Source organism: Cryptotermes secundus, unplaced genomic scaffold, assembly GCF_002891405.2.
Source record: "Cryptotermes secundus unplaced genomic scaffold, Csec_1.0 scaffold742, whole genome shotgun sequence".
NCBI lineage: Eukaryota > Metazoa > Arthropoda > Insecta > Blattodea > Kalotermitidae > Cryptotermes > Cryptotermes secundus.
The window spans coordinates 208107-225250 of record NW_019739223.1 but is presented as its reverse complement, the minus strand read 5'-3'; the positions used below and the strand labels follow the sequence as shown (position 1 = coordinate 225250).

The 17144-nt window shown below is 36.1% G+C and overlaps 1 protein-coding gene across 1 annotated transcript in view; it reads left to right on the top strand.

Annotated features, from left to right (window-relative positions):
* The window catches only part of LOC111871761 (dynein heavy chain 7, axonemal), a 221471-nt gene that overhangs the window by 69493 nt on the left and 134834 nt on the right, over window positions 1–17144 (top strand). The window contains exons 21-26 of the mRNA XM_023865070.2: window positions 717–880; window positions 2467–2653; window positions 4346–4572; window positions 5273–5454; window positions 12917–13118; window positions 14392–14569. Of these exons, the coding sequence (XP_023720838.2) occupies window positions 717–880; window positions 2467–2653; window positions 4346–4572; window positions 5273–5454; window positions 12917–13118; window positions 14392–14569 (1140 nt within the window). The remainder of the gene's footprint in view (window positions 1–716; window positions 881–2466; window positions 2654–4345; window positions 4573–5272; window positions 5455–12916; window positions 13119–14391; window positions 14570–17144) is intronic.

Here is a 17144-nt window from a genome sequence, read left to right as displayed (position 1 = left end):
GAAAAAATCGATTTAGAAAATGGAGTAACTTTACATGCTTGGTCATACTTAGAAATCTGCAAGCGGAGAGACCGTGAGAACCGGTAAAAGTCTGCTTTTACCGGTTCTCACGGTCTCTCCACTTGCAGATTTCTTATATTTTTCTTCTACCCTAAAGATGGAGGCGATACGTTCCTCCGAAACGTCGGTTAACACCACATATACACGGTGCCAAATCCCAGAAGACTGCTTTCTTCGTGCTGTTTATGTTATACAGTTCATTGCCCTGCATGGTTCATACTACAGTAAGCTATTTCATTTAAGTTTGCTAGCTCAATTAAATAGTTTACTGCAGTATGAATTGTCGAAGAATTGGTCTACTGGAGAAAATTCTTGTTCTTATTCATTTCTTTAAATTTTTAAAAATTCTTTGCTTGATCTCATTTCAAAATGAAAAACTATTTTCAAATATGCCTATTTCCAAATGTTCTGTATGATTGTGTCAGGTTAATTATGGTTTTAAATATAGTCTCTTATGGTCTAGCTTGGGAATCTATTATTTATAAGGCTGTGTCTTTCAAGTTTTAGACAAAAGACTTACAGTAAAACATTTGAAATGGAACTTACATGTAAGTAGGTTTGTAAGTAAGTTTCTGTAATTTCTTGTTCATGATTTGTGTCCTGAAAACCTGGATTATAAGTAAACAATTGTGAAAACACTTTTTTTTTTTTCTCAGATTTTAGCTGACACCTTAAGTATAATGGAGAAACAAGACCATAATGAAAACAGAGTTAGGTTCCAATTTATTAACCCCAAAGCTGTTACAATGGGCCAGTTATATGGACAGTTTGATCCAGTGTCATTTGAATGGACTGATGGAATTGTTGCTACAGTCTTCAGGTATTTCTCTGTGTTTGTATTTTGATCTTCACTTTTTTATTGCTACATTAATAAATTACATAGTAGCTGCCACAATTTTGAATTGTGTGCCTAGACTGATATGTGCTTCCTGCCTAATAAATAAAACTGAAACATAAATCTGTTCTTTGATGGATTTTGAAATATATTTATTTAAGTCTGATTGCTTATGTTTCATGGATGTCACTGTACAAATAAGTGGTTTGTGTAAGCAAATGACAAATACAAACAGCTTATCTGATAATACAGTGTAGATAAAATATAAACTGTTGCCAGAAGACTGCAGAAGTTTATGGAGAAATTTTCAGAAATGTGGTGTAAATGCCATCTGTTGGTTAGGCCTGGAACATTTGAATTTAATCTCCTTAACTGAGATAAAATAAAGTTGGTCAATCAAAGCAGTGAAAAAATGAAAAATTTAGTTCTGTATTGTTGCATACTCCAGTGAAGAGTTTTTGCAATCTGAGTCACCTAAAATTATGAAAAAAGAAAGAGAGTATGAATTTGAATTTATATACATTACACACATGCACTAACCCCCCCCCCCCCACACACACACACACACACACACATGACACACATGCACATACACAGATTTTGTGTATATTAAATTTAGCCTTCAAGAAAGCACCCTTTTGTGTTAGATGATATCAGTTGTGTGCTTTATCCGTCACAACACAACGCTCAAAGGTTTGTTCACATACATACATTTCATTTCGCAAGTCCAAAACAAATGGACATGAAGGTCGTCATATCAAAAAAAACAAATACAAAAAATTTAAACAAACACACAAATAACAGAATAATTAAAACTAATTGTTTATGTTATGCTCAAATCTGTCATAACCATTGTCTTCTCCAAATTTTGGCCAGATAGTCAGTGTCCTATATCATTATCTTGGTCTCCTTCAAGTCTGTCATGTCCGTATACTCTCACTCTCCTCTAGCACAAAAATCAAAATATTTCTCTCTTTGGCTTCCTCTGAACAACATGCTCTGTGGTTATTAACCTCATGACCCCATTCATATTTATTTCTTGTTGAATATGATTCATAAAATTTACCGTTTCATTGACTGTTTGTTTTAGTTGATGAAATCTAACTCCGATAAATAATATTTCCTACCCAATTTTCCTTTTTCATTTTTCTTTGTTGTCCTGAAAGTCCTATAATGTCACATGTTTCTGTCTCGAGATGTCTCACATAAGCCATAATTGCATCAGTGTCTGTCATGTCCACTTTCAGACCTGCATTCATCTCCAACACCAGTTACAAACAACAATTCAGTGACTGCTCCCAAAGAACACATTTTCTTCCTTATTTCTCCTGCATTTGTGCTGCCACCTTCCACACTCCTTGGTACAGTGCTATAAATCTGCCAATTATGACTTGTAAACACCCAGTGCTGCAAACTTGAGACCCTTCATGAAAAATACCCACTTTCTGCCACACAAACCCAGGTACACCAGTTGAAAGTAGCATATGGGTTTAGAATTGAGAATATTCTTGCACAGTAGGGACTTTAATTTTTAATTTTATATGTCAGTAAACTTGTGTTGCAACATGCAGGAAATATTCAACCGATGAAACTCCTGACAGAAAGTGGGTAATTTTTGATGGGCCTGTTGATGCTGTTTGGATAGAAAATATGAATACAGTTTTGGATGACAACAAGAAGCTTTGCCTTACTTCTGGAGAAGTTATTGCTCACACTTCTCAGATGTCCATGATATTTGAAGTAATGGATCTGTCTCAGGTAAACCTTTATTATATGTGACCACAACATTCAGTGTTTATACAGTGATAAGTGTACATATTGTAGTCTTTTGGATTGTGACACTGTGTAGTACTAAAATGAATACTAGTGTTTTGGAGAAGCATGTTGCCTCCATCATCAGTGTTGAAATGAGTGGTTGAGAATGCATTCAAGATATATATCCTGGTAGAGTTCAATGATGGTTTCTCAGAATTGTGTGAGGGGAGAGGAAGTAGAACCTTTTCCAGGCCAGTGGGAGTGGGAAATGGAAGCTGGAGAGTGCCATCTCTCTGTAAAGGAATTTCCTATGAGAATCTGGAAAGTGGACAGCCAAATCAACAGTGCGTTCCACTGGCCTGTCAGGGGCCTTCTCTCCTCTTCCCCAACCAAGCTTCTGGTAGGAAATCTTCCTGTTCTCCAAAATCTGTTTCCTCTCCTGCATATTGCCTTCTGCTGTAAAGAAAAAATTGGTATGTGCCTCTAAAATGCTGGTAACAACATATCAGGCTGCATGATGTTGTAACGCAGAAGACCACGATAGACACTTCATCATGAAAATTACAAATCTGATTCATGTCTCCACTTCATTATACATAGGTAAGTCAATAAGTAAGTTACAAATGGATATAGAACTTAAGCAAACAAGAGTACTGATTTGAAAAATGCTTTTTTTTCTCAACATAATCTCCCTGTACATTGAGGCACTTGTCCCATCGTTTCACAAGCCCCTGAAAACCAGCAGCATAAAGTTCTTTGGGCTGCTATCAGAACCAGGTGGTGACTTCCCTACAGAAGGGTAACTATAGACACTATAGCCCCTGCTATTGGTTGTTCACATGGCATGGTCTACCTCATAATGCATGACAGGTTTGGTTTTCACAGTCTGTGCACGATGGGTGCCGCATATGCTGACCCCACAACACAATGCAAAGAATGGGTCTGGCATTGCAACATCTCAGTCACTACCATGAAGGACACAATATGCTAGCCCGAATTGTCACAGGTCTTGCTCCAAACGAATTCCATTTGTTCGGCCCTCTTGATCATCTTTCACCTGAACGTTTTCCTCACAAAGCTGTAGAAAGCAAAGTCACAGCCTGGTTCTGATAGCAGCCCATAGAATTTTATGCTGCTGGTTTTCAGAGGCTTGTGAAATGATGGGAAAAGTGCCTCAATGTACAGGGAGATTATGTTGAGAAATAAAAGCATATTTCAAATCAGTACTCCTATTAGTTTTAAGTTCTATGTCAATTTGTAACATGCTTATTTTACTTACCCTCGTATTTGGGACAGAATGGCATATGGCTTCACTGAATGTGGTATTAGTTGAATGTGATATACTGAATGTGCCTAGAAACAGTTATGATGGGAAGTTCATTTGAACAAAACTATTTCATTGTAAAAATCCTAAACACACTAGTGTGTTGAAGAGAGTCGTCTTCTGGGTTTAGGCACCGTGTATTCTTCGTGTTGGCCAACTACTACTGCTACTGCTCTCCGTATTCCAAGCTATTCAACTGCTCTGAAGCTGGAGGCACTACGTTCCTCCGAAACGTCGGCCAACACGAAGAATACACGGTGCCTAAACCCAGAAGACGACTCTCTTCATTGTCATCGCCGTGAAAACCTCAAAACTTACACACTAGTGTGTTGATTAATTTATTTCTGGCTAATTCTTATTATGTTCATTAGGCTTCACCAGCAACTGTTTCTCGTTGTGGCATGATCTACATGGAACCATCAGCTTTAAGCTGGGAACCTTTGACTGTCTCCTGGATTCAACAAGGAAATCCTCAGTGGGTAGAAGGAAATGAACAAATTCTGCAAGACTTGCTTCATTGGTTTGTCCCACCTTGTCTGCTTTTCATAAAGAAACATGCAGTTCAGTTGGTTACTGCTGGAGTTACAAATCTGGTGGTGTAAGTTCAATCTTTTTAGTTCAGACCTCATCTGTTTGACTCTGTTACTACTGTCATGTTACTAGTTGTCTTTCTGCATTAAATATGTATTTATATAAGGTTACAAATTTTAATCATGTATGGTTTTAAACACATGGGTAGCTAGATGAAGAAACATAGCCAGAGCTTAGTACAGAAATGTCTGTATCCTAAAACCTGAAACTGAAAATTGGCAAGCTTTTGAAGAAATGGACAGTGCCTGACATCTAACCTGTGGATAGTAAGTGATTCCTGTGTTAAGAGTTCATCTGTAGCAGTATTCAGTCTCTATAAATTATTGTGAGATCCTACTTACAGGGGTAAATACCTCTCAGAACTACAGTAATATCTGACATGTGAAACAGACACCTCAGTCTGAATTGATATGCTTAATGAAATCTCCATTTTTGTGTTATATTTTCTAATTTTGGGTTTAAAAAGAAGCTGTCGCCTGAGTAAAATGCATTGTTATTAATTATTTATGCCTATTTACGTATGTGAAATTTGCAATGGTGAACAGAGTTGTCAGCGTTAGTGATTTTTTGACAAGGACAAATTCAGCTGGATGTAAGAATAACATATAGGTTAATACTGGAAAGGGTAGTATAGTTTTTGCACACAATTTATGAAATTTAATCACATGCCGTTCTTTTACAAACACTATAAGTTTTAATTATTGCAGATCTACTATGTCATTAGCAAGAATGCAACTTGAAGATGCTATACATGCAAATGAAGATGCTAAACATCTTACTGTCTGGATTCAGGCAGCATTTATATTTGCTGGTATATGGGGCATTGGAGGTATCCTAGACACAGACAGTAAAATTCAGTACGATGAATTCTATAAGACTTTGTGGAAAGGTAAGTAAAATATGTGAACAGGTGAAAGTTATTAGCAGCTTTAAGAGAGATGTGTCTTGTAATAATAAACATAGGCCACTTATAATCTTTGCCCTTAGATGCTTAACTATGCATAAAAATCCTAATATTCAGTCAGCCCAATTCCTATAAACCACCATACAGTCCATTGTACATACTAATTGTAACAATGCAATGTTGTGTGTCAGGTTGCTTACAGGCAAGAGTTTGTTGCTGTGCTTCCTGCCAGATGCAGACCTCTTGCCCATGGATACAGTAAGAATGAAGTATGGTGCATTCATTTTATTCTGTTCCTGTATTGCTTTATGACTGATTGCAGTATCAAACATGGGTTTGTTTAGAAAATTTATAGTTAATGTCCACATTTTGTCAGAACTTTATTCAGTTTTCTGACATATCTGCTGATGAGAGTGCTGAAACAGAATTTCTTGACACTGACATTTTAGCTACTGTCTGTTTCTAGACCTGGCCATTCTCAGCAGAATGTGCAGAGAATTTGATATAGTTTACTGAGATACAGATTGTATGGTGTTGGTTACTACAAGGCCTTTGTTAAAATATGCCACCCTTCCTCCCTCCCACAATACAGCTATACCCTGCCGATACTTTTTGACTGGTCTCCTTCATTCTCATCGCATGAGAACGAGTCTATGCTATGAACTTACTTCGTCTGCAGAGAGTACATTCATAGGCTGGCTGCTTGTGAGGTTGGAAGTTCCTCTCTGACTGCAGGATGAATAACTGGAACTTTAGTCCTATGGGTCACAATTCAGGCTTTTTAACATCCTATTATGATGACCTAATTTACTCACAGTATGCTGCACTACACTAGCAACGTTAAATTAAAATACACATAAACCGAACACAGTACTAATTATTCGTCTAACAGTTCCACTCCAGACAAGTCACTGTTTTCAGTGAGTTCTGTTGTATCATTATCACTGGAGTCACTGTCACTGCTATCTTCAGAATGTTGGATGATAATTCTTTCTATAGTGTTCTCTCTAATTCCCACTTTTTAGATATATTCCTTTTCATTCTTTTCAGTGCGGTCTCAATCTTTTTCCCAATTCTCTATTCCAAATTCACTGAACCATTTCTTACACTTCTTTGCCGTGTCATGCATATGAAATTAGACATTTTCAGCCCCTACTACTGACTGCTTAACATCAGCCCAAACGAATTCAGTCAGATTCAAGTCTGGATGATAAGGTGGAAGTCGTAATACCATGTGTCCATATGCAGCCATTATTTTGTCCATTACAAAGTATTTGTGGAGGGGTTTGTGTGCCTTTATCAGGTCATAGAGCTGAATTTTGAGCATTCCATCATGAAATGGCACATTGTTCACTGTAGGCCACTCCATCATCTTGGCCTTTGTAGTCTGGCTAGTTCTAATCACATATCGAGCAGTGTTAAGTTTCAGGGGTAGTTGATCAACATGTCTCTTCCATGATGGTGTGCTTACAATATTAATTCCTAAAAACTTTGTATAACGTTACTCAGAAATTTTCTTGTTGCCATATGCAATATTAATATAATTGTCCTGTTCATAGGAGATTTTTGTTGTGAATTTGATGTAATCTGTTTTGGAAACGTTTAAAGATAATAAATTTGTATTAAACCATATATTTAAAATTTAAAAAAATTCAGTTAATCTGTCTTGGAAAACCAAGGGACCAAGTTCACTAATAATTACACTAGTGTCATCAGCAATAATAATAGGGGTAGAAATCTTATTTAGTACTAAAGGAAGATCATTAATATAAATAAAAAAGAGCAAAGGTCCCAAAATGGAATCTTGGGCGATTCCATATGAAATTTCACCCCAATTTGAATATATGTTTAAATTATAATATTTGGATTGTAATTGTATTCTTTGAAATCTTCTTTCAAGTATGGTGTTATTTGTGCATTAAACCCGAAATACCATAAAACTCTAATTTAGATAACAAAATGGTATGGTTAATGCAGTGAAAAGCTTTATCTAGATCACAGAATATTCCTCCCACATTATGTCCATCATTCAGACGGTCAGTTGAGGAGTTCGCCCTAAATCCAAATTGTTCATTTACCAAGACATTATTATTGACCAAGTGTTTACAAAGTCTCCTATATATCACTTTCTCAAATATTTTTGAGAAAGAAGTTAACAGTGATATGGGCCTATAAAATCTAATAAGATTCCTATAACCCTTTTTATGTATGGCTTTTATTTCAGAAAGCTTAAGTCAATCTGGAAATATGCCAGTTGCCAATGACCTATTTATTATGTAGGTTAATGGTGAAGTAATGTAACATACACTAATTTTTAAATTTTGACAGGGATCTCATCATATCCATAAGAACTGGTAATTTTCAATTTATTAATAATATTTACAATTTCAGTAGTTGTGACCGAACTATATGTAATGGTAGGAAACGTAACTTTAAAAATATCAGATAAATATTCACTACAAGTTTTAATTTTATCAATTATTTGTTATATTATTGATAATTGTGTCAGCTACAGACAGAAAGTATTTATTAAAAGATTCAGAAATGCTTTTTGAATTAGTATATAGCCTATCAAAAGTACTGAAAGTGGGTAAGATATTGTAATAAGACTTCGTACTAGTCAGCGCCTTAACAATATTCCAAGTACTTTTAATTCTATCATTGGAATTTAAGATCTGTTTATTGTAATAAAGACGATTAGTTTTTATAATATCTCCAGCTAGAGATTTACAGTATGCCTTATAATAACTTTTAATATTGGGATCATTGCTATTCTTACTAATTAAATACAGACGTCTCTGAATATTACATTTGATTTTTGTACTAGGTGAGATCCACATTTTGTACTTTGTAATATGCGACTTAACAGATGATTTAGGAAAACTAGCATAAACATATCTTAAAAATATATTTAAAAAGGAATTAAACATAACATTCACATCATTCTCTTTAAAAACTTCTTTCCACTTCTCATAACTCAGTTTGTATTTGAAATCAGCTAATGAACATTTTGTCAATTTTCCTTGTATGAATGGCATGAGTTATTGTGAATAATTAAGCTGGTAGCTGCAGGTTTCCTATAAATTCCAAATCGTAGATTATTATGTGTTTTCTTTTTTGATGGATGGATCTAAAAAGTTAAGTTTGTTGTTTATTTCCTTTCCATTAAAAATTTAATTTTAGGATGTATCTTGTTGAATTCTCACAAAATATTTTCAGTGTATCAATATATAATGCACAACAGGATGCATTCACTGAAAATTAGGAAACAGATGTTTTGAAAATGTGGCACAGTTCAAATATTTGGGAACAAAAATAACAAATCAAAACCTGATTCAGAAGGAAATTAAAAGGAGATTGAACTTGGGTAATGCTCACTACCATTCAGCCCAGAACCTTTTGTATTTTCATCTGCTGTCCAAAAAACAAAAAAGAAACTATACAGAACTATAATTTTGTCTGTGATTCTGTATGGTTGTGAAACTTGGTCTCTGACATTAAGGGAGGAACATAGATTGAGGGTATTTGAGAACAGGTTGTTGAGGAGAATATTTTGGCTGAAGAGAGGTGAAGTGACAGGAGGTTGGAGAAAGCTGCATAAAGAGGAGCTTCATAACTTCTACTCTTCTCCAAGTACAATTAGAATGAAGAAGTCAAGGAGGATGAGGTGGGCAGGGCATGTAGCACCAGTGGTGGGGAAGAGGAATGTATATAGGATGTTGGTGGGAAAACCAGAAGGAAAGAGATCACTGGCAAGACCAAGCCGTAGGTGGGTGGACAATATTAAAATGGATCTTAGAGAGATAGAATGGGATGGTATGGATTGGATTGATCTGGCTCATGATAGGGACCATTGGAGGGCTCTTGTGAACATGGTAATGAACCTTCGGGTTCCATAACATGCTGGGAAATGCTTTAGTAGCTGCAGAATTGGTGGCTCCTCAAGAAGGGCTCAGCTTCATGGTATTTTTTTTATTGCTAGTGGGTGGGATTAAGTCCCTTGTACTGTGGCCACTTCTGGCCTATTGTACCAGCCCCAGATGATAGGTGAGGGTGATTGTGGAGTGGTTGGTGGAATGAAGATAGGCAGGGGAAACCGAAGTACTCAGAGAAAACCTGCCCCAGCACCACTTTGTCCACCACAAATCCCACTTGACCAGACCTGGGATTGAACCCGGGCTGCCATGGTGGGAAGCTAGTGACTAACTGCTTGAGCTATGGCATGGCCAAATCTTCATGGTAAGTAGGTAAGTTAGTAAGCAAACAAGCAAGCAAGCAGGTGGGCAAATTGGAACAAACAAATGCAATATTGTCAATTTAGTATACCTTATATTTTGCTGCAGTGTTCATTTTATATAAGATTTTGCTGTTTTTTAGCAATTGTAAGAATTTTTATTGAAATTTTTTGTAGTATAATAGGATCTCCATTGGTTCAAAACATGATATAATATGTTTCTGATGCTTATGTTTCCTTTCAGACATTAAAATTTATTTTAATTTTTTGGTCATCTTTTGGTTTTCCAGGAATTTAGCCCAAATTAAAACATTGCGCCTGTGGGAAGTAGTGATTTGCATTATGAAAATATGCTTTACAACCTCTCTCCAGGAACTTTAGTGTGAAGAATGTCTGTACAGGTTAATTGAGTTATTTATTCATTTATATATTTATTTCATTTACATTTTTTCTTTTGTATATTTACCAATGTTTTTGGTTGCTTTGTCTATATAACATTGAATGGTAGGTTGAGGAAGGAAGCAGTTGTGATCCAAGGTCTTGGGGCTAATATTTGAACTTGTGACCTTCTAAATACTTCAACATAATATTGCATCAATGAATGAGGTACATTATACTCATTTTACTGAAAAGTCATGAAGCATTACTAGTTTCTCCATGAGCTGAGATTTGTCCACCTGAAAATTAATGGAATTCTGAGAGCAAAATTAGTCCAGATTATTATAAATGGTAGAAAATCATAAATGTTTTGGAATACGTTTGCTTCAGGTTCATTAATTCATTCATTTATTTGTATTCTGTTAATCCTTCTGTTACAAGGTCAAACCAACCTATGGGATATAGAACCTGTCAAGATACAAATATAATATAAACATAAAATAATGATATATACATACATTCAAAATGAGCACAGTAAGGACATAAAGTAAAACACAGTATTGCATAACAGCAGTGTCACAAAACACATTTTGATCAAAGACACAAAGCAAAACACAGTATTGCACAACAGTGTCACAAAACACAGTTTGAACAAATACACAAGATAATAGTGAAGACAATGAAACATGAATGAATTGAACTTACAGTGGGAAGACCTCCCACAACTAATCAAAATATACAAAGGGCAAGAAATATAAAAAGAACCATATTCATTAGGAAGTTAATTGGTAATATTCATCAATACTATAGAATTCATGTTCTGTGAGGTAGGTTTTAATGAAGATTTGAAATGCTAAATATCTTTGTATAGCATTTTAATATTTAATGGTAAGTGGTTATAAATCTTACTTCCAGAAGAGAGTACTCCTTTCTGTACAGATGATAGATTTGTAGAAGGCAAGTGTAAATTGTGGTTGTAACGAGTATTAATATCATGAATATCAGAATTAGCTATAAAGCAACTTCTGTTCTTGATGACAAAGACAGGTAGTGAGAATATGTATGGAGACTGAAGTGGCAATATTTATAATTTTTTAAATAATTCACAGCATGAGTCGTATCTACCTGAACTAGTAATAACTCTTATTATTCTTTTCTGAATTTTAAAATCAATTTGCATCAAGCTATAACAAATTTGGTCATGGACAAAATTCTAACCTAAATTGTGAAATCCAAGAGAGTAGCTGTTTATTTGTCAAATAAACCCACAAAACAAATAAGTATGGAATAGAACTGTGGAACTGCTTATGAAAACCCAGAAGGGATCCCAACAAACACTGGCCTAAGAACCTTGAAACCAAGGCAGGGGATACAATATGTAACATAAATGAGGGCATAATAATCAGGTCATAATCATAGACCTGTGTCTATGACAAACCAAAGTACATATAATAGAGAAGCATCTATATACCCTCCTGTTATGTTACTGATTATTGTAACACAAACTGACATGTGCAATGTAGGATATTGAAGAATTTAATTTCATTAACTTTACTACAGACTAGTACTATTGGTAGTTATTTATATTTTCATATGTTCATGTTCACTGCATTATTGTGCAGTGGTCGCTATATTCATAACTTGTCGCCACAGTGAACTGTCAGTTTACTGCCAAAATATTTTTGGCCACCTTTCATGTTATTTTCTATTAAAAATTTATCATTGTGCATAAATTCTGGGTCTTATATCGAATTCTTATGATGTATAATACGCTGACTAGTATAGTGTTGTTCATATTTCACAAGTTGTCACAGCCAATATGTATTGTTGATGAGAGGGAGTTAAAAAGTATGAATGGGGTAAGACCTACTGATGCTGTCTGTAATTATGTTAGGCATTAGACAGAGAGACACAGTATCCCAGGAATAGGGTTTTTAAGAAGTAATTTTGAGAGAATGCAGGATTGAATATTGGAAGAAAATTTTGCAGTTTTCAGTATTGTTATTTGAGAAGAACAGGGTATAAATCTATAGAAAAATATTTTTCTGGCATGTTGGCAGCTTTAATGTGTGTTGGTGGAACAAATAACATATGAAAAGCATTGTGCAGTTACAGTAAATGAAGTTTTCACTAATGCAAGGGAAACCATTTCAAATGTTATTCTGTAAAATGGATTAAACATTGGAATTAGAAGAGAGGATGTAACAGAAAGACAAACATTGTATAATGAAGAAGTTTGAAAACATTGAAAGTAGAAATGTTGAAATATCTAAGCAGCCAAGGTAATTTTATTGAACAGGTGTAAAATGTGAGTGAATCATGAGGGGGATATGAGGTCATGTTGCAAGCTTGGTATGCAGTGTTGAATGTTATTTGGCTATATATAAACCTCTTTTCTTATTCATTCATTCATCTGTAATCTGTCAAGACGACAGGTCCACAGTCTCTTCCAAAACAGTTCCTCCACTTGATGCGATTTAGAGCGTTCTCCTTCAAATGAAAATATCCTCTTCTCTCCTCAAGGTCATCCAGCATCTTCTTACGCCTTCTGGTCACTTCTATTCGCCCCTCTATCTTTCCTTCAATAACTTCTTTAAGAAGGCAATTACCACGTAAGATATGACCAATCCAATGAGCCTTCCGTTTTCTTATTTCATGTAGGATATTCCTCTGCTCACTGACTCTAACTAACACTTCTTCATTTCTCACATAATTTGTCCAACTGATCTTCTCCATCCTTCTCCAACACCACATTTCGAAGCTTTCTAGGTGTTTCTGATCTACTGCTCTAAGTGTCCAACTTTTCTTATATATATGTCTCTTTATTTTTTACAGGTCATAATAAAGATTATCCAATTCCAGAAAGTCTTGAAAAGATGGATGTTTCAATACCTGTGGAGGGAACTTTGTATGACTATACCTATAATTTTAAACAGAAAGGGAACTGGAAATATTGGCCAGATGTACTGAAGTCTATGCATGCTATAGAGACTATTAACATCCAACAGATGCTAATTCCAACTACTGAATCAGTGAGGTTAGTTTCAGAAATTATGGGGTATTGCATCAAGAGTTAATATCATCATGATGCTGGTCATTGTATGTCACTCATGGCGTTTTTATATTAGTAAAGTTATGACTGAGTTTTCATTTTCTGCCAGAAATAATCAGCTAATATGTGTATAATGCCATCATGATGACCGGTATTTCAGCCAAATAGCTTATCAGTAAAATTAAAAAATCCTTTCCCTGTAACAGGCTGTGGAGGCCGATAGGTTTGTGAGATGAGGTGAGATGGTGTGAGGCACCAACATTTTCTAAACAATCAGCTTATGGATGGCAGTGAGGTTGTCAGCCTAATGCTCTGGCCACCCTTTACCCCCAGGAAGATTCCTGGTACTCATAGTTGTTAGAAGTCAAGTTGACCCCAGGGCTGCAGTGCATCTGGAAGGATTAGGTCAATTGAAAAATCCAGTGAGCTCATCTGGAATCAAACCTACATCCTTCTGGCTTGTAGCATAGTGCCTCAACCAAATATGTTACTGTGTGCCCCAGTAGCCTCTCAGTATTTTATTAAATTCCCATGGGTACCATTCTCATTCTTTCTGTTTGCACATTTGCTGTTCTCAGCATGCATGTTAAAAATAAGACTGCTTGCGTATTCTACACTACATATTTTCTTCTTTCAAAGTCATAGATTTATAAGTGGTGTAATTGTGGTAGTATTCTCATAGCTTTTGGAGGCAGTCTTGTACTGCATAGAATTAATCACAGTAGGCAATAGGTCTTACACTTTGTGCACAGAGATATTGGGTTTTTGGACTTCATCCACCTCTTTCTAAAGGACCCAACAGAATAGGTGTTTTCCCTCACCTGAGGATGGAAACAGATCCAGTTTCCAAAATGTTGTGTTTTTCTTAGTTATCTTAAAAATCAGGACAATGGATGAAGTCCGAAAACCCAATATATCTGTGTGTTATACACCATCATCAGAATCCTATAGTAACTACTTACACTTTGTGTATATATAGAAGGAATAACTTCGATTTCAGCTAATACATAATGTCAGAATCAGAAGAAAGTGAATATATAAAAAGAAACTCCAATTGGAATGTATATGAAACAAAATTAAATGGTCATGCACTAAAGCTAATGTGTACATACATTGACTGAAGTCAACTAAAACAGCAATGGAAAGATTAGATACCTAACAATGTTGAATATGTTTCTATAATATCAAAAAGATGATATCTTTCTAAAAATACAACATTACAGAAATTAACATTCTCTCTCTCTCTCTCTTTCTTCAGATATCAGTATCTGATGGAGCTGCACATACATCACAATGTTCCTATGCTGCTAGTTGGTGACACAGGTACAGGCAAGAGTTTCTATGTGTGGAACATGTTGATGAATCAGTTATCAGAACAAGACTATGTCCCAGCATTCATCACCTTCACTGCCCAGACAACAGCAAATCAAACACAGGTGTGGCAGGATACTAAGAATGGTCAAGTTTCAGAACCTTTCTTTCACACACCCACACACCCGATGACTACTGAAGTTAAGCCTGAAGCAAGTGGCAGCACACTGTGTCTTTGTGTAAAGAAAAGACAAATTGTATTGGATTTATTCTGCTGGAAGGAAAAGACATCAGCTTACTATACTAAAAAATTATACTGAACATCATCGATCTGTGCACTTCTGTGACAAAGAATGAACATGTGATTACACATTATGCCAATTTGAATAGTCACACTTGTGTTGAAATAAACGGGAGTAATTTGGTGCGTCAGTTTGTTCATTGCTGCTTTTCAAGACAAGTTGTTATGAAAGTTACAAGTTTCATTAAGAAAAGTGTTACATAGGGATCACTTACGATCTCTGTTTAGCTGAGAGTTGGAAGTCAGTGTATGCAATAATTGAATTTTTATTTCTATTAATTAGAATGTTTTATGTAGAAGATAAATGGCAATTGTGTGACCTGTCACATATTGAGATGCATAGAAACTGAAACTATGTTCACTTTTGAAAGTAACTTCCTTTTAAAAACCATGACACAGAATTCTGTACAGTGACATGGTAAGAAGATACATATTTAGTACTCACTGGTCCTCTTCTCACTGAAATAGAGTTTTATCATATTTCTAGGTAAATGCTTATGTAAAAGTAATGTGTAAGTCATTATGCTTGAAACTAACTGAATAAATTGGCTCAGGCAGTAATGCTTCTGGCTTGTGTTAAGGAAGTGCCTGTTTAAAAGCTTAGCCAGGACACTGAATATCCTGACAAGTCTTTCATGGTTTCTCTCAGCCCTACCATGCAAATGCCAGGGCTGTACCTTAAAATAGGCCATGGCCAATACCACATCCTTTCTAATTCAGTCATTAATTTTCCTCTTGATTGACACTATAGTCTGAGCTACTGAGATCATCTGAAAATAAACCATAAATAATAAGTAAGTTTACTTAACACTTTTTTCAGTTATGTAAATTGTGTTTAACCCTTTGGCGCGGTGATTTAAATTCCGCTGCCGTGTCTCTCCGGCGGTAATATTTTCAGCCGGTCATTTAAATTTTGCTCGTAAATGATTTATTTGTCATTATTCTTAAATTAAATGAGATAGTAACATGAATCTTTCACTAAAATAATCTTAAAATGTGGTTTTATAATCTTACCTTATAATGTGAGCGCCCTGTATCTCGGCGATGGAAGCAGCTGGTTTAGAAGTGTAGTAGTGTATGATACGCCTTGAAGCATTCTTCTAAACACAACGCTGCCTCGCATTCTCCACACCAATACTGCGTATCTTTTCTCTGGCCCTTTTTTCCGCAAACCACACACCTTCTGTGCGGTCTTGCCTTCTTCCCCGTGGGGGGAATTCGCTCAAGGAAATGTCTTTCCGTGAGTCGTTTAGGCGGCGGAAGAACTGACGGACGGCCGTGTACAGGACGACGTACCCCAGAACTGTGCTTTTCCACGAGACCTTGAACTAGGGAAAGTCTGAACTGTAGAGTGTCCAGGTTTTGTTTGTTTGTGTGGGACCGATAGATTACCATACTGTTGTGGATTGCTACATTGAGTAACCGCCTGAACAATTTTAGGTACCACTTGGTACCCTTCTTTCGTTCAAGCAGGTACGGTTGTAGCATCTGGTCTTTCAGATCCACCCCGAGCATGTTTTTGTTGTAATCGCAAACAACCACAGGCTTTATTTCTGTCTTGTTTGCACGATTAACAACCACACGCATATCGTTTTTATGGTATGTGGATATCATGGTCACCCTTTTTTTGTCTTGCCACGCAAGAACTGCCACGTCTCCTGAGTGTTGAGCACAGTGTTCACCTTTTTTCAATTTCTTATCTTTCACTAAGGGAGGGACATTTTTCCTGTTGGGACGTAAGGTTCCAACACAGTCTGTATTTTTAGACTTCAAGAAACGAGCCAAATCAGGGGAGTTATAAAAATTATCCATCCACACTGTGTGTCCGCGACCCAGAAGATTTTCTAACAGTGTTATTACAATTGCTGTAGTTTTGTTTGTCTCTGCAGTCACATACTGATTTGTTAGTTCCATTCCTTGTCCAGTATAGACAAGAAAGGACCAAACATAACCAGAACTAGACTCGCAGAGTTCAAACGTTTTGATACCAAATTTCGCAGCCTTGAGTGGCAAGTACTGCTTGAAAGACAGACGACCTTTCCATAGGGTCAAGGATTCATCTATGGCAATGTTGTGACCTGGAAGATAGAGAATCTGAAATTTTCTACTCAGGTGCTGAATGACGGGATAAATTTTGAAAAGTTTGGAAGGGCCTTGGTACTCATTTTGCTTGCTGTTGTCCGAAAAATGCAGAAATCTCATTATGACCTCAAGTCTTTCCAGAGGTAAGGTCTCTGCAAAAAACGGAGTGAACAGCAGGCGGTTCTTTGAGTAATAAGACCTCAATGTAGGCCTCTGATCAATGCCAGTCAACATAATTAGTGCCAAAACCACGTACATTTCGTCCACTGTCACATCTTCCCACTTCCGAATCCTAGAGCGAAATGTGAGAGGTCTGG